This window comes from Propithecus coquereli, unplaced genomic scaffold (assembly GCF_000956105.1).
Source record: "Propithecus coquereli isolate 6110/MARCELLA unplaced genomic scaffold, Pcoq_1.0 Scaffold142, whole genome shotgun sequence".
Classification (NCBI taxonomy): Eukaryota; Metazoa; Chordata; class Mammalia; order Primates; family Indriidae; genus Propithecus; species Propithecus coquereli.
The window spans coordinates 2,502,602-2,527,849 of NW_012138525.1; the positions used below are offsets into that span (position 1 = coordinate 2,502,602).

The following is a 25,248-nucleotide window of genomic DNA, read 5'->3' on the forward strand; positions in this document are numbered from 1 at the left end:
GGGACTTTAACTGGGGTGACCGTGAAATCTAGTGTCCAAATCAGGCCAGTCTGAGGATAAAGGGGGCACTCCAACCAGGCTGGGGCCACAGGCTGAGACAGGGATTGTCCTGAGCAAAGGGCACACCTGGTCACTGGTTACAGCCCCGCTGCACACACTGAGCGTGTCTCTGGGGGTCAGATCCAGAAGTCTCCTTCCCCACAGCTGTCCCCATCTTGACCCCTAGGATTGGGATCCCGAGACCAGCTGCTCATCTTTTTTTCTGTGGCTGCACCTGGAGAGGGAAGTGGCAAGGCCGCCCCCAGCCAGGCGCTGGGCAGAAATCGGCTGAGGCTGACATCAGCCAGCACAGCCAGTGCCTGCTTTTCCTAGGTGACTCTCCTCTGCCCAGTCGCTCCTAGAGTTTGGGTCAGACCAAGCCCTGTGACCTCGGCCAAGCCTCAGTCCCCTGATCTGCACAGTGGAGGAAATAAGAATTTCTCACTAAGCAGGGGCTTTTGTAACTCTGATTGCTTTCTGGGTGGTTTATGCAGATAGAAAAAGTTTGGAGGGGAGAAGGCTTAGGGCTTAAAATCATTGGTTACCAGGAGATGTTCCATCTGGAAGCCAAAGAGTGGTGCTGACTTAGAACAGGCCTCTTGTAATGTGGTTCTCCGTCTGGGCTCAGACTGCCCTAGCAGTTGGGCTGGTTGGCCCCAGTCAGCCACCTTGCAGGGCAGGGCCACCCCACCTTCTACTACCCATCTGCTGGGCTGCATCGCTGGTCAGATGTTCAACAGCTGCCACATTCCAGCCAGCAGTGGCCCCACCTCTGGGGCTGGAGAGTCGCTCTGCACACGCACCAGGCATGCTCAGCCCACATGAGTCACAAGATGTCAGGCCTGAGGAATGGAGGGGAAGCCTGTTCTCCACCCTTCGGGGAGGCTGGAACTGGGCTTTGCTGAGCCCTGCGGCTTGCAGGGTTAGGGGCTGGATGCCAAGAGCAGGAATCAGAACCACCGTGTGCCCTGTCAGCAGAGAAACTGGGGGGAGGGGCCGGGAGACATCAGACTGTCCCAGAGGTCCTCAGAGAACCCTGATCTTCTCGGTACCACTTACACGAGACATCAGTCACCAAATGCTGCGGAGTAACAGCTTCCCCATTTTCAGCATCTCCCCAGAAATCTACCAGGTCACTAGCTTAGCTTAACAATGTCCCCACGTAAACCCTCCCCACCTTGATTGTAAGGTTCTCTGTGGAGGAGCACACCTGTACTCTGAACACCATCCCCCATTAGGGTGAGGGGGTCATGGTCATCTCATTATGCGGCCTTGGATCCAGAGATCCTCCTTACCCTGAGCAGGGACTGGAGGACCCGACCTGAGCTGGGCAGCTGCAATCAGGACAGAGTTGCCAGCTTGTCTCCTGCCAGCGTTGGACCTGGTGACATGTACGCGCAAGGCTACAGTAGTGGTGGGGTGTCCCCTTCCATCAAGTGCAAGAAAAGCAAAGAAAGCCACTCTGTAAAGAGGAAAGACGGAAGCAGACAAGCAGAGAGAAGCAGAGGCAGAGACCAAGAGGAAAGGCAGGAGGAAGAGGGAAGCTGCCCCTGCCCCTCGCCAGCACCCTCAGGCACCCCCCCAGGCTGCCTCCAAGGCCTGGCAGCCTTTCCCACCCCAGATTCCAAATGACCCTCCCAACAGATTCCCTTTTTCTGCTTAAACCCACTCCGGAGGGGTGTGGGCCTTGGGGCCATAATCCCACCCAATTAACTTGGTTCCCAGAATGACCCATGCCGGCCAGGCCCCACCCTGTGAGCCCTGGCTGTTGCCCACCCTCTTGCCTGGAATCTTTCCTCCTGTCTCCCCACCCTTCAAGGCCAAGCTCAAAGCCCTCCTCTTCTTCCTCAAGGGTGTCCCTCCCTGCTCCTTGCTGTGCTCTGAGTTCCCGTCTCCAGCTTGGACCAGAGGTCAGCTAAGGGCCTCTCTGCACCCCACCCCTCAGACTTTGCCTAAGTGCCCCAGAGCCCAGAGCAGAGGGTGGGTACCTGTGCTCACAGGACCCCAGCAAAGCCCCGCAGTGGGAAGACACTGGCAAAGCCGTGAGCTCTGCTTCTGCCACCTTCCTACTGCTGCGTGTGGAGAGGGGAGGTGTGCCTGGCTGCCCACCCGCAGGGAGGATCAAAGGCACACCACCCAGCTCAGTAAAAGGGTCCTTTATTCCCACATTAAACAGAACTGGTCTGCACTGCCCCCGCTTCCTGTTGGGGGGCTGTCTTCCCACTGCCAAGGCCCTGCCGTGTGCTGGAGGCGGCCCAGGAAAGGGGAGGAGTACTAGGAGGAAATGCCAGGGAGTCCTGGGCAGAGGCCACTCGAGGGCCTGGCCACAGGGGGGTTCCCCAGCAGGACAGACTGGAATGGCAGCCATGCTTCCACACCCCTGTGGCTCCCCTCATGGCAGGTGGGGCCACAGGGCTGGTTAGGGAAGTGTCAGTCAAAGGCCACGGGGTTGCTGGGGGCATACAGGGGTGCTCTCAGTGGCCTATCTGAGCCCCTCCCCCTTGAGGGCCTGGCTCTTTGGACAGATCAGGCTGAAGAGGGTTGGGGCCCAGGGCAGGTGATTCCTCCAGTGCGTGTGGTGTAGTCCCAGGGTCCGGAGAGGGAAATAGCTGGTAAAGCCGGTGGCACCTTGCCAGGTGGGCCTTGCTCCAAGCCCCATCACAGCCTCAGGGGTCCCTGGGCCCAGATTCCACTGCTGAGAACCCTCCCAGGATCTTGAGTTTCTTGGCCTGCCAATCCCTTAGCTGCGTAGAGCTGCCGGGTGTGCATGCCGGGTGACAGGCGGACAGTGGCGTGGTAGGACAGAGGGCAGCTCCGGGACTAGGCGCTCTGGCTCCTGGTGAACCCACCCTCGATTTCCGCAGATCTGCTGAGATCCCTCTGCTGTCTGGGGCAAGAGTGGGTGTGCTAGCCCTGCTGGGTATCTCACATAACAACTCACCCAGCACCCGCAGGGTGCCTGGCACACAGTTGGCTCTCAACACTTATGGACTCACTCTAACATGTGTGCACGCCTGGATGGACTTGAACATATGCGTGCATCACACAGACGTGCACCCACGTGTGTGCATGTGCACGTGTGTTACTGACGCGGTATGTATGTTTATGCCTGTGCAGGGGTGGGGGCGTGCACTGCTGCCAAGTGCACCGGGTATGCACACTCACTCCTGCGGGCAGGGAGCCCGACTATTCACACAGGGGACAGTCCACAGCAGCCGGCTCTCGGGGTGTGCCGAAGTGGCGCCTCTGTGTGGGGCTGTGTGTGTGCATGCCCTGGGCCATGAAAATAGCAGGTGGGGCAGTGTGTGCCAGGGGTCTGGGCAGCCCTCACTGCCAGCTGGCACAGTGCTCAGGCAGGCTGTGCAGAATGGCCTCCAAGTTCTGCTTGTCGGCGCGGATCTGGGCAAGGTCACTCTCGAAGCCCTGGATCTGCAGCTCCTGCTGCTCAGACTCCTGCTCCAGCAGCCTCAGTTTCCCCTGCAGGGCCCCCGGCGAGTCCAGCTGCAGCCTCAGGTGTTCCAGGGCCTGCTGAGTCTCGTTCAGGGTGCGGGCTGGGGCTCCATGGGCGTCTAGTGACCCTGTAGAGGAACACAGACAGCCTCAGCATGAGCCGGCTGCCCTGCAGGCCCCAGGAACCTGTTCAGCCCCCTCCCCTGAGACTGTCCCCAGCTCAGACCTGCCAGGATTCTGGCTGTCCACCACCCACCAGGGAAAGACAGGGACCAAGACAGCTGTGTGGTGAGGTGGGCAAGGACCCAGGCACCCCAAAATGCTCATGTGCAGACTCTGGAACTCTCCCCTAGATGGCACCAGACAACTGTTAATTTTTGTTGATGGTGTTACTATTATTGCTGTAAAATGAAGGCCTCAGGTGGGTCCTCTCTGAACCTCAGTTTCCTCATCTACAAAGCAGTGTATGTGGGAGAGGTCCCCATGGTTTCTGCTGGCTCGATCATGCTGCCATCAATTCACCAAGAGCACACATTTACTGATGCCATCCGTGTGCCAGGGTGTGGCTGTCACTGGGGTAAACAGCAGGGTCTCTGGCTTCAGAGCAAGGCTGGGGACAGCTGGAGCAGGGTCCCGGCCCCGGCCGCTGCATGCATTAGCACTTGTCCTCGGGGTTAAGGACTTCTCTGCACCTCCCCAAGCCCCAGACAAGGGGGTGGGGCCCGGTGCTCACATCAGAACTTGGTAGTGACGGTGGAATGGGATCCAGAGGCTGCCTCCCCAACCTGGCCCTTGTCACCTTGTCTCTAAGTGTGACATTCAATAGAAAGACAGAGCCCAGCCAGGTGGGACAGTGACAGGGATGGGGAAGGAAGTCCCAGTGACTTCTAATCCCACAGGACCCCACTAGGCCCCAGGGCTCCCCGAGGCCCTGAATTTCCAGGCAGGGAAGCCTGCGCCAGAGGCAAGCAGCTGCAGGCGCGGAGCCGGGGAGTGGGGCCCCGCTGGCCTGGGCAAGTCCCGCTCCCAGCAAAGGCCTCGAGAGGCCCCTGGCCCACAGCAAAGTCCAAACAGCCGGCCTTTGAGGAGATTCGGAATTGGGTGACAGCCACCACTCTACCTGCCCCGACCGTCTGGGGCTCCCAGGGGCAGGGTCCAGGTCAGCACGGTGAGGCGCAGAGTTTGTCAAGTGGATGACTGACAGTGACGATGGCCACAGTGGTCTACACTCATAGAGCGCTTGCTCTGTGCTGGGCGTCCAGTATAGACGAGTGGCTACAAGCACGCACCGAGTCAGTCAGACCCACATATGGCTTTCCCACAGACTGGCTACGCAGCTCTGAGCACATCGTCTATACTCTCTGCCTCAGTTTCCTCATCTGCAAAATGGCAAGAGGGTAACTGTCCTTGCGTCCAAAGGTCAGTGTAAGAACTCTGCAAGATCACATGTGTGAACGGCTCAGCACAGGCTTGGGGTCCAGGAAAAATGTCGAACGTGGTGATTCCTCCTCTTCTTACTAATAACGGTAACTGAAAACGCACGTGGACGGACCTTCAAGACATCACGCCAAGTGCAATAAACCAGCCAAAACAGAGCAAATACCACGTGATTCCACTTGTAGAGGGTCCTAGAGTCAGATTCATAGACAGAAAGGAGAGTGGTGGCTGGCGGGGGCTCAGGGAGGGGAGTGGGGGGTTAGTTATTTAATAGGGACAGAGTTTCCGTTTGGGAAGATGAAAAAGTTCTGGAAATGGGTGGTGGGGACAGTTGCACGATATACTTAATGTTACGGAACTGTGCACTTAAAAATGGTTAAGATGAAAAATTTTATTATGTGTATTTTACCAAAATTTTTAAAAATGCATGCTGTTTAGCCAGGCATGGTGGTGCACGCCTATAATCCCAGTACTTTGGGAGGCTGAAGCAGGAGGATCGCTTGGGGCCAGGCGATCAAGACTAGCCTCTTAGAGAGACCCCCATCTCTACAAAAAAATAGAAAAATTAGCCAGGCGTGGTGGCGTGTGCCTGTGATCCCAGCACTCTGGGAAGCTGAGGCTGGAGGATTGCTTGAGCTCAGGAGTTCGAGACCAGCCTCAGCAAGAGTGAGACCCCATCTCTACTAAAAATAGAAAAACTAGCCAGGTGTGACGGCACATGCCTGTAGTCCCAGCTACTCGGGAGGCTGAGGCGGGAGGATCGATTCAGCCCAGGAGTTTGAGGCAGCAGCGAGCTATGATGATGCCACCGCACTCCACATGCTGTTCATTTCAGCCCAACTGCTCTGACTGTCGTGTCCCCCCACAGCCTTGGTGGCCTTGGTGTGTGCCTTCCCCTTCATCTAAATGCCTCCTTGCTAAGGCCCATCTCGAATCTGCCTCCCTCCTAAGAGTCACTATTTACTGCCCCTCACCACACAGCACACACTGTGGTAAGCACTTTCTAAATGGCCCCATGGTTACTCCCATTTTGCAGATGGGGGAACTGAGGCTCAGAGAGGTGAAGTGACTGGCCCAAGGTCTCACAGCCAAGGGAGACACAGAGCCCAACTCGAATCCTGGCCTGTCTGATTCCAAACCAGCACCCGATGCTCGATGCCACACTTGCTTCTGTGATATTCTCTCTTCTCTTGAACCTTCGGTCACTGAGGGCTCAGCCAGCCACCTGGTAGCCAGGTGTCCCTGCCTGTGGTGAGTTTTCTGTGTCTCCCTCCCTCCCCAGACTGGAGGCCACTGGAGGCACAGAGAGTCATGCACCGTGCATCCACTCCCCGTGGCCCAGGGCCTGGGGCGGTTACGAACGCGTGAAGGACCCAAGGATGGGGATGGGGGAAGCCGTGAAGGTGAGCACGAGGAGGAAGTCTGCCCCAGGACTGGACCTTGAGGGAAGGTCCTGGAGGTGCCCCAGGGGCCCAGGGGTTCAGGGCCCAGCCTCGGGGTCTCCTTACCCAGCCTGGCAAGTAGCTCTGACAAGGCCTCTATGTCCTTCTCCAGGGAGACGCGCGATTCCTGGATCTGCCGCTCCAGCTGGCTCAGCCCGGCACCCACCTTCCAGGGGAGGAGGAACAGCTTGAGCGCCCCCGCCCCGCTGTGAGGGCGGGAGGAAATGGTGGGGCCTGGCGCACGTACCTGCTCAGCCTCCTCCTGCTCCTGCCTGCGCACTGCAGAGGCCAGCGCCTGCCGCGAGGCCTGTCGCAGCGTGGCTTGCGTCTGGCTGGCGAGCCGGCTGGCACGGCGGTGCCCCTGCTTCCCGTCCCTCAGCAAGGCCTTGGCAAGCTGTGGGGGGCGGGCGGGAGAGAGGTGAGCGCGGCGGTGAAGAGCTCTGTGGCGATACTGCCAGGCGGTCATCCGCGTCACGCACCAGATCGTTCATTCCACGAACACGCACTGAGTGCGGGCAGGTGCGAGGGGCAGTGCAGACTGCTGGGTACTACTCGGTCCCCCCCGGAGGAGAAATTCCAGCTATTCCACAGATGGGGACACAGGCACAGAGAGCAGGAGCTGGGCAAAGTCCAGGTGGCATGACAAGAAATCAAGCCTGGGGCCCACTGCAAATCCGTAGGCAACCCCAACAGAGCTCACTTGGGGTTTGAGCAACAAAGCGAGCAACAGAGCTGGGAGGCACACATCGGGTGGAACGTGGCCCCAGATGAGGAAACGCCTAGGGTTTGGGCAGTGAAGCCCAACAGACCAGGCGTGAGTCCTCCACGAACCTCGCTGGGCCTCAGCGTCCTCACCTGTGCAATGGGGACAGCAAGGACACCTATTTCATGAGGAGCCAACGCGGCCACCACCTGACGCTCTGAGCTAACGGCCTGGCCCCCGTGCAGTTAGTGTGGAGTAGCCAGACCCTGGGCAGGGCCACCGGGGCAGCTCTCGTACAGCAGTCCTTCCACAGGCCCGGAAGGTGGGAGGCCACGGTCGTCATGGCCACGGCCCTGACCTTGGCATTGCCCTTGGCCAACAGCTCCGCTTCTCTGCCCTTCTTCTTGGCGCTGGAGGAGAGAGATGCCGCGTTGCCCAGCATCCTCTCCGCCTGCTTGGTCTTCTTCTTTGCGTCTGCAAGGAGCCTGGCCCTGACGCCGCCTGCCTTCCTCTGCAGCACCGCCTGGTCCTCGCGCCGAGGAAACCGCGACTTCATTCCTGCAAACCCACGAGGCTGTGTCAGGAGCACCGGGCTCACGCCTCCAGGGCCTGCCAGGAGGTCACTGGCAGATGCCTGACCGGCCCGGACCCTTGACAACGTGAGTGCAGCTCAAGATGCATGAGGCCTGTGTACGACCCTCTCAGACTCAGCCGGGACATGCTGCTCAGTGAACTTAATCATGACATGTTAATAGTATCTACCAAAGTCATGAAGTCACACGGTGGTCAAGGCCTGGGCCAGTGGCAGGGCTGGGGCCATAGCAGAGTCCATGTCTTTTCACGCACCACCTATTTCTAACAAAGCTTTGCAGAAGTGTACAGTGACAGATAAATCAATGATTGGATCATTACCGTAGAAAACCAAGAGCCTTCTGTAATTAGAGGGACAAGAGAGGAAGGGGGAGGAGTGAGAAGTACCAGAAAATTAGGATAATGACATTGTAGGAACCAAATGTGCCATTTACTTGTGAGCTCCCAAGCAGCCAAGACAAAAAGGAAAGTGTTACAATTCTCACAGATTTTATTATCTAAGAAGCCACAGTTTCCCTCTTTATAAAAAGAGACTTTTTCCTTTCCTTTATGATAAAATTCTAAAGGAAATTTATCATAAGGAATACTGATTACATAGATAAAAGTTGAATTTTTAAAAAGCATCAAGCCTTGGCTGGGTGGTGGCTCATACCCTGTAATCCTAGCACTCTGGGAGGCCAGGGCGGGAGGATCGCTTGAGGGCAGGAGTTGAGACCAGCCTGAGCAAGAGTGAGACCCTGTCTCTACAAAAAATAGAAAAAAACTAGCTGCCCATCTAAAAATAGAAACAAAAAATAAGCTGGGTGTGGTGGCGCATGCCTATAGTCCCAGCTCCTTGGGAGGCTGAGGCAGGAGGATCTCTTGGGCCCAGGAGTTTGAGGTTGCTGTGAGCTAGGCTGACGCCATGGCACTCTAGCCTGGGCAACACAGTGAGACTCTGTCTCAAAAAAAAAAAAAAGTAAACAAACATAAGGGGGAAATGTCAATTAAGTAAAGTGAACCAGGTTTCTTTATTACAGGACTTCTCAGAGCCTTTAATATTCTAAAAGGTTCTCTATAACAGCAGTCCCCAACCTTTTTGGCACCAGGGACCAGCTTCATGGGGAGCGGCTGTAAATACAGACGAAGCTTTGCTTTCACTCACCGTGCCACCCAACTCCTGCTGTGCCCCCTGCCCACCCGCTTCCTAGTTCCATGGAAGATAATTTTTCCTCCAAGGGAAGGCAGGGGGAGGCCAGTGGAGCTCTGCAGTCCACCCCCACCCCCAGGGGTTGGGGACCACAGCTCTATAAGGCCTCAAGAGGGTGCTACAGTATGAGATATTCCCCAAACTTATTTGAACACAAACCCTCTCCTGATGTTACAGAACATACTGCAGTCTAGGAGACCCTCGGCCCCTGGGGAAGGCTGCCCCACATTTCGTTCCGTGAATGTTCCTTTCATTCTGAACACCAGCTGAGCACAGGCCAACCGGTGGTAAGAGGGGGTGTCTCTGAGACAGGGTGGGAATGGGAAGGAGGGCCTGGGATCAGGGGTCCAAGGGGGGCCCTCGGGTGACTGTGGAGCAGTAGCAGGGAGGCAGATTTTAGTCCAGCACACGCAACAACTTGCTCATTCTCAGAGCCATCCAACGGCGAGAAGGTGGTACCTTGTAGGGCAGCGAGCACCCCGTTGTTGGAGATGGGCAGACCGAGGGTAGATGAGCCCCCTCCGTGGCACGGGATTTGCAACAGACTTTGAGACCCCTTATAATTCCAACATTCTAAGATCCTAATATTCCACCATCATATACCATTGGATGTACGTTTTCCTAAATATGACCTCAGATACAAAAGCACATGCAGCCACGTCTGTCCCGTAGGAAGCCCCATATCCAGTGGGCGACCAGGACTGCAGGTCACCGAGAACCTACAGAACAGGAGGCGTTGATTAGTCCCCGACCCTGTGGCTGGAGCTACCGCCCTGCAGGCTGCGGGCAGGGTGGGAGGGGACACAAGGATGACGGCCAAGGCCTGACTGCTGGGCTCAGACCCCAGGAGACCTCCGGGGCTCAGGTGTGCTCCTGCCTTATCCAGTCTGTTGGACAAGGAGCCACAAAGACAGGGCGAGGGGGCTTCTCTCCGGAGCAAAGAGGATAAGGCAGAAGCCCGTGGCATAGGGGGTCACCGAGGTGGAGAATCGTCACACTTGCTGGTTTCTATTCCCCGCTCAGCTCCAACCCAGGGATGGACAACAATTCCTGTCCTCAGTCTACCCATCTGTAAACTAGGGGCACTCTGCCTCACTTTCCTAAAGCTCGAAAGATATCTGGACTGGCACCAACCCACACCGCCTTCTAGGGAGAAATTCAGCCCCCTCCCTGTAGCTCCAACTCAGCACTGGACCAGCGCTGCCATATTTATACTGGGTAATTGGACCCCCAGGAAGAGTGAAGTAGACAGCCAATGACATCAGATTCTCCTCCCATCTGGTCCCCAGGGGCTCTGCATGTGGACTGGTGACACTGGGGGTTGGACAGGACAGCCACGTGGGCAGGCACCTGGTGAGTGGCGAGTCAGATGGGGAGACAGCGGCCACGGGAGAGGCCCTGAGAGATGGAGGGAGCCATCTGCCTGGCTTAAGCCCACCAGACGGGACTTCTGTCCTCTGCGACCAAGCCTGCCCCGGCCGAGGCGAGAGGTGAGTGGGTGTCGGGGGCATCTGTGCATCACAGAGCCTAGAGCTCAGCCAGACACATGTACCTTCCAGGTCAGCCAGCAGGGTTCTGGCTCCCGTGACGGTCACTGTGGCAGCCTGGACAGACGAGGAAGCCTGGGCCAGGGCGGCTCTGGCCTCCTGGTGCAGCTGGAGAGAGAAGAGAGGTTAGGCCACCGGCCCTGCAGGTGCACCGCCTGGAGGTGGGTCAGGCGGGCACCAAACCACACATACAGGGGCCCAAAACATCACCCAAACTCGGACTGAACCACGCTGTCTGCTAGGAACACCTGATCTGTTATACAAACGTCAGACCTGAATCTGTCTCCCAAGAAGGTACCTGTCCCACAAAAGCGCAGAGGAAAACTGGAACGCAAGAACCGACGGGAAGATGAGCAACTGAACATCTCTTTTCAGGACAGTGCTACGTCTCCGCCAGCGGGCGTGACACAGTGAACCTGTTCATTATGAGACTTTTACACGCAGCAAACCAGTTTCTTCCCCGCTGCCATCAAACAAGACTAGATACTTAAAGGATTTGGGTTTGATGTACGGATGGATAAACAAAATGTGGTTCATCCGTACACTGGAACACGACTGAGCCTTAAAAAGGAGTGAAGTATTGATCCAGGCCACGGTGTGGATGAACCTTAGAAACCTGCTAAGTGACAGAAGCCCAAGCCTGACACAAAGGCCACGTGTTGCGTGAGTCCATTCATGCGAAAGATCTAGACCAGGAATATCCGCAGAGATAAAGCAGACCGGTGGCTGCCAAGGGCTGCAGAGAGGGGATACGGGGGGCGACTGCTTAATGGGTACAGGGCTTCTCTTCTGAGTGATAAAAATGTTCTGGAACTAGATAGAGATGGAGGTTGTATAACATTGTGAGTGCACCAAATGCTACTGGATTGTACACTTTAAAATGGTTAATTCGTGTTATCTGAATTTTATTGCAATAAAATAAATAAATATCGATAGATAGATAACATGCGTCCAAAGAGCCACCCAACGCCACCTTAACAAGCAACTCTGAGCACTTGGCAGGTGGGAGAGAGGAGGAAGGGGTGCTGGGGGGTGGTGTTGGCAGACATGGGGGTCTGACTCTGCTACTGCTCTCAAGAGGGGCCCTGTGGGGGTCCCCTCTCTTCCTGGCATCCTCACTGTGGATCAGGCCAGTGGACCCGGTCAAAGGGTACCACCCCAAGGCTCGCGCACAGCAATGCTCCCTAGGAATGTGCCAGGCGCTGGGCCCAGCCCTTCAGATACCTTCTCACTCCTCACAGAAAGCCCTTCTCCTGTCTGCAAAAGGGAGCGGAGGATGGCTCCCGAGAAGCCGTTTCTGTGAGGGTGGGCGGGATTCGAATAAGGCCTCGATACTTCATTGTTAGCACGTCATGTTGTTTTCCTGACTGTGATACTCGTACTGGGGTTTGGCGAGGTGTTAACCTCGGGGATCTGTGCGAAGGGTGTGTGCCGATTCTCTGCACTCTCTTTGCGACCTTCTTGTAAGTCTAAAACTGCTTCCAAATGAAAAGTTAAAGAAAATGTTTAAAGTGGTCTTTTGTACGTTCATAGGTTGGAAACCACTGGACTAGGCTAAATTCGCCCCGTAATTGTTGAATCCTCTGATCGTTGATGCCGCCTCCCCCGCCGGACTGCAAAGGACACGCGGCGCGGCCCAGCGCTGTGGTCCCAGGGGCTGCTCAGAGCAGGTGCTCACTGAGTATCAGGTGAAGGAAGGAAGGAAGGAAGGAAAAGAACCATCCCGGTTCTGACTGATCCTGAGAGAGGGTGGTGGGTGTGGCCCTGGGGGCCGCTGGAGCTGTCGTCCGTCCGTTCGTCTGTCCGTCCGTCTGTGCTGTCTCTTCTCACACTATAACTCTCTTCTCGGGAAACCGGGATCCCTTCCCTTAGCCTGGGCTGCCTCTGAGTCCTCTGAGGTTAGGGCCGGTGCCCAAATGACGGGAAGGGCTACTTCCTGTCTTTGCCCATCCCCCTCCCACAGCCCCAGTCCCAGGCCCCTGGCAGGACATCCCCCTGCTCCCGGTGTCCTGCTGACCTGCACGAGGGGCTCCGCCTTCTGCAGCACCGCCCGGGCAGTGTCCTGGAGGGCTCGGGTGGCCTCAGTGGCCACGCGCTCCCTCGATGCAGCCGTCCTCTCCAGGACCCTCGCCTTCTGGCCCAAGTCCTCGGCCTCGCCCTCCTCAGGCTGCAGGGAGACGGTGGGCTCAGGCAGTGCCCGGCAGGAAGGGCAGGGGGCCGGTCCTCTACTTGGGAGAGATGCCCCGCCGGGCTGAGGTGGAACCCCAGCCTCAAAGCCCGGTGGGCCTCGCTGATGCCCCAGGCACAGTGGAAGCCCCAGGGGCAGGGACAGCAGGGATGGGGCTTCGGTGGGCCCTGGGAGGCGGAGAGGCCAGGCTGGGGCACCTGCCGTTTGAGGCTCCAACTCCAGCCCCGCCAATTTCTAGCTGCATGGCCGTGGGCAACTCCCCAACCTCCCTGACTCACGTTCCCTCGCTGCAAAGTGAGACTCCTTCCCCGGGGCCACAGTCCCGTAGCTGAAACCCTGGGGGCCGGGTGTGCTCCACGATGCAGGAGTTTCCGGACTTTAGGGAAGCAGACCTGCGCGGGTCCTGCACGTCGTCCAACACCTCCGCGCCGCGACTAACCAGCCTGGGGCAGTCAGCATGGCGCAGGTTCTGTCCCAAGTGCATCTGCACAAGCTTAGTCCGTCTTTAAAGTTCAGTTGCTGGGGTTTGGGATTTTGGGGTTACTGAACAGACAGACCTCATTGATCCAGAGGGGCCAACTGGCCACCTTGGGCTTTACTCACAATCCCCTCCCAGCCCCATGGAAGCAGCCCTGAAACAACCTAATGGGCGAGCTCCATGTGACAGATCAAGTAACTGAGGCTCAGGGAGGGACAGTCTTTGGCGAAGGTCACAGAGCTGGAGTGGCAGAGCCGGTGTCATTGCTAACGTCACTGAAGCGGAGAGGAGGCTCCAACCTCAATGTCATCATCAACAAAGACGGGCGGAGCTGACTGCCAAGCCCCATAGTAAATTCTCTCCTTTTCATCGACTGCTGTATAGTTCAAAACAAGCCCTGTCACCCGCCTCTGCCTGGCTCCCCTGGTCTTGCCAGCTGCTAGATCCCTCAGCCCCACCCCACCCAGAGCTCCGAGGATGACCCAGCTGACCGGTGCTCCAGGGGCAGCCAGCGAGGCCAGGCGCGGGGTGCCAGCGGCGACAACTTGCTGCACGGCGGCCAGCACCCTCTCAGCTTCGGGCAGCCCCTCTGCGACAGCCGTGTCCAGCGCCTTCTGGGCTGCCTGGACCTCCTGGTACCTGGAAGGAAGCAGAAGCCAGGATGGCCCATGGGGTAGGTGCAGGGCCAGCCCTCCCCATCACTGTCTGGGGTCCTGAATGCAGCCCCGGATGTGCAAAGGCTTCTCCCAACTTCCCAGGCAGAGGTGTCCTCTGCAGGTCAGTAGCCAGCAGCTGGCCTCGGAAAGTGGCAGGGAAAGGACCACATCATTGTTTGCTCGTTCGGTTCAGTGACATTTTTCTGAAAGGGCTTTGCTGGGTTTCCACTCGAGACTCGCACGGTTTGCAAATGTTTGGTTCCTCCGGGTGAATCGTGAACAGGAAACTGCCTGATGGTGTGGGAAGCACAGTGGCCCAGGCCCTGGTCTTGGCTTGGCCCTGCCCTTGCTGGTGACCTTGGGCATGTCGCTCCCCACTGGTGAGTGGAGACCCCTGGGCTGCATGACGGCTACGGCCCTTTCCCCCTGATGGCCCGGGGTCTGTAACCAACTAGAATGGGGTTTCTGTCCTGTCCAGCTGTCCACACCCTGCCCCGCCCAGACCTCCCCACACATGCACAGCTTGGGTGGAGACCCTGGCTCCCTTCCCACCCCTGGGCCCTCTCGGAGAGCTCGGGTCCCGCCCCCGAGAGTGGATCACACGACCTCACTCTGGCCCTGCCGACTGGCTCAAGGTGGACACGGGATCTGAGCCGAGCCGGTTTGATTCTCACGCCTAGTAACGTCACCCTGGGGCTCGGCAAGGTGTTGGCGGGCATCCGTTGAGCCCTGAACCACGAGGGATGGGGGGTCACCCCTACAGAGACACGGAGTGGCCGGTCTGCAGAGGCAGAGGAGGGAGCTGGCGCTGGAGAGGAGCTGAGAGGAGTGGTCCTCAGGGTGGGGACCCAGGGGACACCGCAGCTCTGGGCTTCAGTCCTCGTGCCTTCTCTGGAGAGGCTGAGCTGCGTCCCCTGGGCACAAGTGGGTTCCTGTAACTCACCCCTAAGTGGGCCCAGACCCCGAGGCCCTGCTCCGAGTGGGACGCAGACCCCAGACATCCTGACCCACCACAAAGAATGTCAGGGCTCAGGGGAGTCGGTTTCGGGACCAGCAGCCTCTGGCCGGGCCCCGACAGCTCCAGGAGGCCAACCCCAAGCTCCTACCCACACTTGGGAGGTCTCACCTGTCCTCCAGTTCCCGCTGAGTCTCCAGGGCCACCGTACCCTCCACCAGACTCCGGAGAAGCACGTAACTGGCGTTGGAGGCGAGCAGGGCCCTCCGGGCGGCGGCTTCAATCTTGGCGGCGCTGCCTCTGTGGCTGTATGAAGATGCCCGTCTGACCATGGGCGGGAGCTCACACCCCTGCCACATGGCCTCTTGCCTTCCCAGACTAGCGGTGGTGCTGGTTGTACAGCTCTGTGGTACAGTGAAACCACTGAATTGTACGGTGTGTGAATTATATCTCAATAAAACTGTTATTAAAAAAAAAAGCCAGTGGATGCTCTCAGATGCCTTCAGTCCAAGCTTTGCCCCCAACATCCCTGGGCTCACACTCAGCTTCCATCCTTCTCTTCTCATGGTGGTGACACCTGCTCCCTCACCCCCCGCCAGGCAGCTTTCGTGTCATCTGATTCTGTGGGGCTGACCCTGACCCTGGACCCCGGCGCCTTGGGGCTCACCTCCTGGCAAGGGTGCGGGCCTCTGTGGCCAGATGGCTCCAGGGGCTGGGCTGGCCAGGCCCTTCCTGAGGAATCACCTTTAGAGAAAAGAGGAAAAGAGAAACGGATGGCCCAGGCCTGAAGGTCAAGGGCCACGTCTCGCTAAATTACTGGGCAGAACTGAACGGTGCCAGTAATTTTATAAACACACAGGCAGGGCCACAAAGTCAGCCTCCGGGGAGCAGAGCCGCAGGACGCAGAGATACCAAACATGACGCCGCCTGCCACTTAGTGCGCATCCACCGCCTACTCGCCACGTGCCCGCTTTTTGCAAACTTTCTCACCGAATCCACGCAGGAGGCTCAGAGCGGTCCCCATTTTGTAGATGCAACTGAGCCTCCCGAAGTGGGGAGGCCTGCCCAGGGTCACCAGGGCAATGGCAGGGCTGGGGTAGGGATCAGTGCTCAGGCTCAGCAGGAGGGGGTGCCTGGGGTACCAGAGATTGAAGAACGGTGGCTGCGTGCAGAATCTCCTCTTCTGAGGACGCCAGAGCCACCTCCAGGTCTGCCAGCTGGACGCAGGTCTTCTGGGCTCTGGCCTGGGCACAGCGGGCACCCTTGCTCAGCACCCGCAGCTGCTCCAGGGCGGCCTTCATAGCACCCTCGAGGCCCGTCATCTGCTCCAGGAAGGCTTCCCGGGCCCCTGCAGGAAGCCCACAGCCCAAGAGTCACAGAGCCATGGAGATGTCACACTAAAGCCCCCACCCCCAGGGACCCCATTTTGTGCCTTCCACTCTCCTGGAAGCTGAACTTCATCACCAGCCCCGGGCACCAACAGTTAGTTGCAAAGGAAATGTCTCCCCATTTGACAGATGGAAAGGCTGAGGCCCAGAGAAGGCAAATCACGACCCAAGGTGCCACATGCTTCAAGTCAGCCACACACGGGGGCCAGGAGGGACCCAGGCCTTCCAGAGCCACAAAAGCAATTCCTGAATCGGGAACAGCAGCGACACTCCGCTCGAGTCAGCTCTGCAATTCACAATGCCGCTCACGTGTGGGTGTTTTAAGATGTGGCCCTGAGAGCCCCGTTTCGCTGGTCAGTCCTGCCAGCCTGTGCCCAGCTCCCCTGTGTCAGGCTGCGAAAGGAGCGGAGGGGCTCATGAACGGGAAAGTTCACCAAGCAACCCATTTGCTCTCGGCGCCGGCTGAATTTCTGTGCCCCAGGGCCAAGTCCCACCTGGCTTTAGTAACAGGTCTCCTCCTTTTTTCTAACTTATTTTCTACGTGCCAAGCACAGTACTGGGGATATGAAACAAGCAAAATGCCCAGAATCAAGGCAGCAGGACCCTGTTCAGCATGCAGAGAGAGTGAATAAACGAACGAACCCGTCCTGTCCTCACTGAGCTTAGAGTCTGGGTGGGGCAAGGGGTGCAGGGACAGAGGCTGGTATTAACAGAGTGACAAGTACAAGGGGCCTAAGGACATCGCAGGAGGTCCGCGGGCTACAGGACCGCATCGCGAGAGCACTCAAAGCGTCAGTCAGACCATACTAAAGGTGCCGCATGGCCCTCCCATGCTTTCCGGTGTCCCTCTCTGCCCTCTTGCCGTACCTGGCAGCAGGTGGTGGCCCTGGTAGGCGTCCCCCCGTGGGGCCTCTCCCTGCAGAATGTCTAGTGGTCCCCAGGGACTGCCGCAGTCAGACCCCTGCAGCCACCCCTCCAACCAGGTCAGTCTGGCCTTCAGCTTGGTCGCCTGGAGGGGACAAGGAAGAAAAGGTACGTGAGGCTTGAAGTCCTGGCCAAACACTTCCTGCTGGCTTCTGCCCGGCCTGCTCTGCCTGCAGGTTCCCTTCTCCAAACCCTGCCTGGGGCCTCGAAGCTAAGGGCACAACACACCTCTGAGAGCCAACCCTGCCCACCCCGGCATAGCTGTCCCTTCCCTTCTCACGCCCACGGCCCCTGCTGACACTCAGCCGACCACACCTCTGTCCTACCATGGGAGCGAAGGAGGGGCGAGAAGGGAAGCACCATGAGGATTTCTGTCCGTCCTGTTCCCTGCATGCCAAGGACTTGGCACAGAGCAGGCGTGCCGGGGACATTTGCTGGCTGAGTGTGCTATGAACGTCCCCAGCCCCGCCTCTTAGCCATATGAACAATAACTGCGTTTACAAAGAACTTATTAGATCCCAGCCCCCACACCCACTCTGAGTGGTAGGGCACAGGTCCGGAGCCCTGTCCTTGATTCCGAAATCCGGAATACTCTGAAAGACCACACGGCTTTCCGTTCCTTACTCGACAGGAAAATCTGACCTGCGCTGATCTGGAAGTAAAACTGTTCTGAAACAGGTTACATGTGGCCTTTATTTACCCACTTGGTATAAATACTCATCTGTTTTCCTGCAGAAACATCCATGGGTTTGATCATGGGGGCCAGCCCACGTGCAGCTGGGGACGTCACCTGATGCTCCGTACACGCCACCTTATCATCCTACGATACCTCATGTGGGAAAGCTGCCCCTGGTTTCTGGTGGGGCTGCAGGCCCGACCTATCTAGGGTTTGGAGCAGGAGAGCGACTGAGGCTTACGAGGGCTGCTGCCTGCCTGCATACGTGACACTAATGTGGCGGGGGCGGCGGGGGACCCCAACGGGTTAACCCCAGAGCTCGAGCCCTGGCCTCCTGCACCGCCCCACCACCCCGCTTGAAGTTCTATCTCTGCCCCAGTACGGGCATCGCCTCCCGTTGCCCCTCCCTACCAAGGGGTCGTCTGGGGTCTCATCCCTACTGAACCTGACAAAGTGTGGGACCTCGGCCCAGGGTGGTCGGGAAGGGCAGCTGACAAGTGCCACCTGGAGCAGGGGAAGGGCCAGACTGGATGGGCAGGGAGGCAGGGCGGGCACAAGGAGAGGGCAGCCCCGGGCTCGCAGAGCCGGTGAGGAGCGGGCCGTTCCTGGCACTCGGCACGCAGCTGGCGCTCGCTGGGAATGTGAGATAGACAGGATGGGGGAGCGGGCCTGGGCCGGCAGACTCACCTCCTCCTTCACCAGGCCGTAGCAGAGTGGGCACTCCCGGCACTGTGTGCCGCCCGCCGCGAGGAAGAAGTTGTCATGGCAGCGGTCACACTTGTAGCCCGCAAAGCCGGGCCTGCACACGCACGTGCTGTTCTCGTGGCACTGGGCCGAGGTGGCGCCCAGCGGGGAGCACCTGCAGGCTGGAGTGGGGTGGCAGCAGGCGCTGGGTGCCCTGATGGCCGGCCCCACGCTGGAACCCCCTGGCCCCCTGTCCTCATACCTGGCAGCTCCCAGAAGCCCCCAGGCAGCCTCACATAGATTCCCAGGCCCTTCCCTGGAAATTCTGATTCAGGAGGTTGGACGGGACACTGAGAGCCTGACTTCCTTGAATGTCCCCTGGGGATCTGAGGACCAGCCAGGTTTGGGAACTGCCAATGCAGCCCAACCATGCAGGTGACGAAACCGGGGCCCAGAGAGGTGACAAGATGGCCCCAGGCACACAGGAACTTAGCTGCTCTTAGGAGAACTGCCCTGCGTCTGACCATCCTCTCTCCTGCCACGCGCACCTTCCCCTTGGTCATCCTGCCCTGAGACCTCAGGCCCACCCTCCAGGCAGCCCGGGAAGGCCCCAGACTCCTTACCCCGGCAGCCCTTGATGGAGAAGCCAAAGAAACCGAGCTGGCATCTGTCACAGGCCTGGCCCACAACACCCGGGCGGCAGGGGCACTGCCCAGTCCTGGGGTGGCACGGGTCCTCCTGGGAGCCCAGCGGGTGGCACTTACAGCTGTGATAAGGGAAAGAACCCTGGTCTGAGGCAAGCTCTGGGCCACTCCTAGCCCGGCCCGTGCAGGCTGCAGCTGGCCAGGGGCCTTCGGATCACGGCACTCTACCTCCAGGCCTGTATCCTGTCAGTGCGTCATCAGCTTCCCCAAGCTGTGCCCTGGGAAGTACCAGTCTTAGAGGATGCTTGCCAAAAGATAAGAAAAAAGGCTACAGGAACAAATACATCTTGGAGAGACTATACCCCTCCATTGGAAAGTCACAATGCAATTAGCATATTAAAGGCTCTGAGAAGTCCCGCAAGGAAGAAACCTGTTTGCTTCATTCAGCATTTCCCTGGAGTCCTCCATTGTTCCCTAAAGACACTTGTCTAAGGTGCCACTGTGGCCAAAAAGGCCACCCAGTGATGGGCGTCACTGAGAAGGGAATCAGAGATCAAACTGGCCACCTGCCCACTCAGATATCCCCTAGGGCTGCTCTTGGCCTGAGACCGGGGCTGGCAGGGCCATGAGTCTGACGCCAAGGGATAGTCCCTTTGTCCCCGTTTGGTGAAGGGCACAGTGTACCTGGCAGTGGGCCTAGGACGACACCTTTCCAACCAGGCCCCTCCCTGGAGGCTGCCTGATACCTTCTTCCACCCTGGGTAAGGCCCCAGGGCACCCACAGCCCTGACCCACCTACCTCCGGCAGCCCCTCCCAGGCTGGAGGCCGAAGAAGCCTGGGCTGCAGCGGCCGCAGTCCCGCCCAGTCACGTGAGGCAGGCAGGCGCACTGACCCGTCACTGGGTCGCAGGGTGTCTGCTCACCGACCGAGCCCCTGGGGTTGCAGCTGCAGGCTGGGGGTGGGAGCAGGAAGGAGTGTTGGGGAACAGTGCAGATTGCTCAGCCTTTCTGGGTGTCCAGGAGAGGCAGGGAAGATGGGGGCGCCCCTGAAGATGACGCACATTCAGTCCAGATTCCTAAGCCCCTCCCGGAAGAAGGTTCTAGGGCTGAGCTCAAATCTCAGCCCACTGGCTATGCCCTGGGCCCTGGCAGGCTGGAGAGAAGGCCAGCGACTCGGGCGGGGGTCAGAGGCAGAGCCCTGCACCCACTGCCCTGGGTCACGTGGCCCTGCTCTCCTGGCCACCGCAAGGGCAGCATCTCACCCAGGCCAGCGCGGCACTTCCCGAAGGGGCTGCGTAAAGCAAGTCAGCAGGACCCAGGAGCAACTCAGTCTGGGGCTTAACGCAGTGCTTCTCTCCTGCAGGGCTTCTGGGAGCTTCTACGGGCTGAGGCTGCTGTGGCCCCGAGGGGCACAGAGGGCTGAGTGTTAACCCAGGGGCAGGACCGTCACCCTCACTGGGTGAGCCTTACAAGCTAACCGCTAAATTACCAAGGCAGGGAACAAGTCGCAGCAGCAGAGCTGGATCTCAGGGGTGGAAGAGACCCGGAGGAGACCAAACCCTTACCCGGTCCAGGCAAGGAGACGAGACAGAGAAGGGGAGCAACCCGCCCACAGCTGCACAGCCTCGCAGAGGGGCCGCCCCACCTGGACCCCGAGCCAGGGCGAAGGACAGGGGCCCACTGTGCCCCACCGGGGGTCGGGGGGTGGGTACTCACGCGCGCATCTGTCTGCGGGCCGCGGGGCCAGGGCGCTCCCGTAGAAGCCTTCCCGGCAGCGCTCACAGCCATCCCCGGTCGTGTTGTGCAGGCAGCGCAAGCAGCGGCCAGACAGGGGGTCGCAGTTGCCCACGGCGTTGGGGTCCACATTGCCGTTGCACTGGCACTGGCGGCAGGGCTGGGGGGCCCCGGAGAGCCCCAGCGGGTCCCCAAAAAAGCCATCGTCACAGATCTCACAGCGCCGCCCTGTGTGTAGCGGGGGCAGGTGTGAGGGCGCCAGCCGCGGGGCCCACGGGGGAGGGGCACCCTCAGGCTCCTGGGTCGGGCAGACGTGGGGCCCCAGCGCTGCCCACTGGCTGTGTGATCTCGGGCAAGCCACTGTGCCTCTCTGAACTCGGGCTCTTTGTAAAGTGGGGACAGCGAGGGCAGCTCCCTCACAGGACTGTTGAGAGGGTTCGCGACATATTTGCACAAAGCACTTAACGTGGAGCCTGGCACGTGATAAGTGCTCCGTGGTAGTGCTGTCGTCACCTCTTCGTCCTCGTCATCCTCACCACTACCCTCACCATTGTGTCCACAAGCACCTCAGTCACCTTCATCATCCTCACCTCACATCAGCTTCACCATTATCTTCATCACCCTTCCTCCTCCTCATCGCCTGCACTGCCACCGTCCAATGTCCCTGTCTCCCTCCTTCCCATCGTCCTCAGCTGCTCTTCCATGTGCTGCTCCTGGTCACCTGTTCTGCTTTCTGCAGTTTTTATTTTATTTTTTTGAGACAGAGTCTCACTCTGTCGCCCGGGTAGAGTGCCATGGCGTCAGCACAGCTCACGGCAACCTCAAACTCCTGGGCTCAAGTGATCCTCCTGCCTTGGCCTCCTCAAATGCCAGGACTGCAGGCGTGAGCCACCGCGCCTGGCCCTGCTCCCTGTGGTTTCTGAGCTTGCTTTGGACCGTGTGTCTCAGACTCCTGCCCAACTCCCTGGGTTTGACCTGCAGTTGTCGCCTCATCTTCCAGCCCCCAGGGTCACTGTGAGCCCCAGAAAAGCTGCTGTCAAGGAGGCTTTTGGAGCGTGGTGGCCTGGGATGTCCACTGGGGACAGACGGGCATAAAGAAACATACTTGTGCTGTGTGTTCGTGTGAACACACCTGCGTATACCTACATGCAACACAAGTCTGGGGGACCCACAGACCCCGAGAGCAGCCCTGGCCCCCACGGGGTGGCGAGATGAGGGCGTGTGAAGTTGCCTTGTGCATCTTTGTGTTGCTCTGCAGATTTCTACACTGCTTCAATCATCGTAACGAGTATGTACCGATTTTAGGATTTAAAAAATAGCTGTTGTCAATGTGAAAAACACATGTGAGCTCCCTGTGTCCTCAAAATGCATCAGTCCAGCTGGAATCCAGTCAGTGCCCCTGAGGGCAACCTTGAAAAGGGAAAGGAGGGATATTGAGGAAGAAAAGGGAAGAAAGGAAAAGAAAAATCTGAACAGAGGTGAAGGTCGAGGCTAGCACCTGCCTTTGGGATTCTAGACTAGAAATGAAGCCAGGCAGGGCGGGGGAAGATGGAAGCTGGTGAGGAGGGAGGGGAGCCCCGTAGTTAGGAGGCCATCCACCTGGAACCAGGTGGGACAGCTCCCAGGCCAGGAGGGGGCTCCGGGCATCCTGGCAGGGCTGCAAGGGGTCAGGATGGTGGGCAGGTGTCATCCTGGGCGGGTGGGGAGCATCCCGCCTCAGACGTCCAGGTGAGCTCTGCGTGTGCCAGGCTCTCACAAGGCCAAGGACGCTGGTGTGGATGAAGAAGGGGGCTCGGGCCTGGCGGAGGCCCCAGATCCACAGTCCATCCAGGCGACCCTCCCTCCCAGGGCCTGCTCCCCTGAAATCCTCCCCTCGGTGCACTCAGCCCAGGTTGGCCTGAGCTTCTCTCGCTGTCGTTGGGTGGGCCTCCCTCACATCTGCAGATCAGGACAGCCACAGTTGGGAGCCAGACACGTGGGGAAGTTTACGGAGATGGAGGGACAGCGTGGTGGCCGGTGGGGTGCAGGGTCCCACAGTGGGACCTCAATCCCTTGGTTCTTGGGCTGCCCACTCTGGGGCCGTACGCCCAGCCCTGCTGGCTGCCAGGGAGCTGTGCTCAGAATGGGATTTGACAGGATGGAGAAGCAGCTCATTTGACAGGACAGATTTAGTGCAGCCACAGGTACTGAAAGCAAAACCAGACGTCTAGGAGGCTTGAAAACACCACGCTAAGTGAAACAAGCCAGAGACAAAAGGACAAATGTTGTGAGTCCACGTAAATGAGACACCTGGAATCAATGCAGAGAGACAGAAAGTAGGACAGTTGTCGCCAGGGGCCGCAGGCGGAGTGCTACTGGACAGTGAGTTGAATGGGTACGGCTTCCGTGTGGGATGAGGAAACGGTCTGGAGACGGAGGGTGGTGATGGCTGCGTGACACCGTGAATGTATTAATGCTCCACGACACTGAGTCACACACTTAAGAGTGGTGAAGACGGCAAATTTTGTTATGTGCGTTACCACAATAAAATATTGTTAATGCAACATGCCAAAGGTCATCGTACACTTTAAGTGGGTAAAGTGTTGGATATGTGAATAAAATCTTGATAAAGCCGTTTTTGAAAAAATCAGACATTGGAGCTGTCTCTGAGGGTGAAGAAGGGAGAGGCCGGGGGGCCGGGGAGTTTCTCCCTCACACATTGCCTGATGACATGTTTAAAAGCTGGAAGTTTGATCGAAGGTTTCCGCCTTAGCTGTGCATCGCAATCACCCTGGGAACTTGCTAGGAATCCACGTTCCTGGGCTGCACCTCCAGCTACGCCAGGCTCTCTGGGCCAGGGCCCGGACACAGGTGTTTTCAAAAGCTCAATGGCCCACACACAGTCTGCCAGAAACCCACAGCAGCCTGGGGCCCTGGCGATGGGGCTAAGGGACTCAGTGACCCCAGAAGTCATACCTGCCACCCCTAAACTGGGCTCTCCCCACCTGCCACACCCCAAACCCAGGGCAGAGTCAGGGCATCAGAGCTGGGCCCTCCCGTGGGGCCACTCACCTCTCTGGCCTGGGGGACAGTGGGTGCACACCACCCCCCCGCTCTCCGGGACGGTCGTGCAGGCTGACTGTCCGGGGCAGGGGCAGGGCTGGCAGTCGTCAGCTTGGCCTGTGTAGGGCTTGCCATAGAAACCAGGCACGCAGCGCTCACAGGACGGGCCCTCGGTGTGGTGGCCGCACACGCAGATCCCTGAGGGGCAAGACAAACACCTGCTTACTGCTGCCTGACCCCAGGACACCCCGAGATGGTGGGTGTTCCGATGGGGGAGGTCACAGAGCACATCCTGGGTAGAAGTGGCTCGGGAACCCTCCCACAGTGGAGGCACCACGGCTGGGCTGAAGAGTCCAGGCCGGAGCCCATCCAGCCTGGGTTCGTGTCTGCCACTACAGCCCATGCGAACCTGGGCGAGTCGTCTAACACCCATGCCTCAGTCCCTCACCTGCAGGGTGGGAATAGCAACAGCACTGACTTCAAAGGCCTTCACCAGCGTTCAATGAGCCATGCATTCAAAGCTCCTCGCACACTCCCGGGCACACAGACGGTCGGTACCGTTAATCCTTGGATTGCGAAAGCCCTCTGAACCAACAGGCAACGTGGCCACCCTTCACTCTCACGATGTTGTCCTCTTAACTCAAAGGGACCAAAGGAAGCTTGACCGGCCCTGAGGCACACACTGATCTGGGATTCAGGCCTGCACACAGCTTTGCAAAGAGGCTCCTTTTGTGGGGCCTGGGGGTACCTGGACGCTGCCTGGTCTCAGAGAATGGAACCCCGCCCCTGCCTCTGGCTTGGGAAGATGGTGGATTCTGCAAACCCCTCCTCCAGCCCAACAGCTCCTGGCATCTGCTCAGATCCCGGGCACGTGGGGAGGCCCCACTGCCAGGGGTCACGTGAGAAACCTGGTTTAGAGAGGGTTAACCGAGGCCACCCCTGCAGGAGGCCCCCAGCAGTGCCCAGCCAGGAGATGAGTGGGAGCCCTGGGTGGACATGCACAGCAGGGGTGGCACCCAGGGGAACTGTCCCTGCCTGGGCCCAGCACCCAAAGGCTTGTGACTCCTCCCAGCCCAGGCAGCGGGGCTCTGCCCGTTTCAAAGATGAGGACTTGCCCAACAAAGTGGGAGTCACGGCAGGGCCAGAGGCTACATGGCGGGTAACAACCTGGTCCCAGCGCGTAGAAGGACTCTGCTTTCTCAAGAGGGGCTGCCTGGAGCAGTGCCGCAGGAAGGATTATGAGGCCCTATCCAGCTTGATTAGTGATGCCTGCCTGGGCACGAGGAGGGAGGATGCCCCCGTGTGCTTGCGGGCCCTGGCTAGGTCTGCCAACTCCCAGGCTGCTATCTTTTCAGGGAGAAAAACGCTGAGCTGGTCTTCCCCTTCTCAGAGAGAGCCCAGGGGCTCCGGGGAGAGGCCACGTGACCTGGAGATAGCCCTCTCTGCGGGTGGGCGCCTCTAAGCCTGAGTAGGAACAGCTG

At 58.7% G+C, this 25,248-nt stretch overlaps 1 protein-coding gene across 1 annotated transcript in view; it reads right to left on the minus strand.

Annotated features, from left to right (window-relative positions):
- Window positions 1-3,366: 3,366 nt before the first annotated feature.
- The window catches only part of LAMC3 (laminin, gamma 3), a 54,860-nt gene continuing 32,978 nt past the window's right edge, over window positions 3,367-25,248 (minus strand). The window contains exons 13-28 of the mRNA XM_012639687.1: window positions 23,777-23,965; window positions 20,708-20,953; window positions 19,791-19,944; window positions 18,971-19,113; window positions 18,351-18,529; window positions 16,931-17,072; window positions 15,818-16,023; window positions 15,343-15,419; window positions 14,847-14,981; window positions 13,556-13,703; window positions 12,416-12,565; window positions 10,404-10,506; window positions 7,430-7,629; window positions 6,616-6,762; window positions 6,435-6,534; window positions 3,367-3,617 (exon numbers count right to left, since the gene is read on the minus strand). Coding sequence (XP_012495141.1) covers window positions 3,367-3,617; window positions 6,435-6,534; window positions 6,616-6,762; window positions 7,430-7,629; window positions 10,404-10,506; window positions 12,416-12,565; window positions 13,556-13,703; window positions 14,847-14,981; window positions 15,343-15,419; window positions 15,818-16,023; window positions 16,931-17,072; window positions 18,351-18,529; window positions 18,971-19,113; window positions 19,791-19,944; window positions 20,708-20,953; window positions 23,777-23,965 — 2,570 coding nt within the window. The remainder of the gene's footprint in view (window positions 3,618-6,434; window positions 6,535-6,615; window positions 6,763-7,429; window positions 7,630-10,403; window positions 10,507-12,415; window positions 12,566-13,555; window positions 13,704-14,846; window positions 14,982-15,342; window positions 15,420-15,817; window positions 16,024-16,930; window positions 17,073-18,350; window positions 18,530-18,970; window positions 19,114-19,790; window positions 19,945-20,707; window positions 20,954-23,776; window positions 23,966-25,248) is intronic.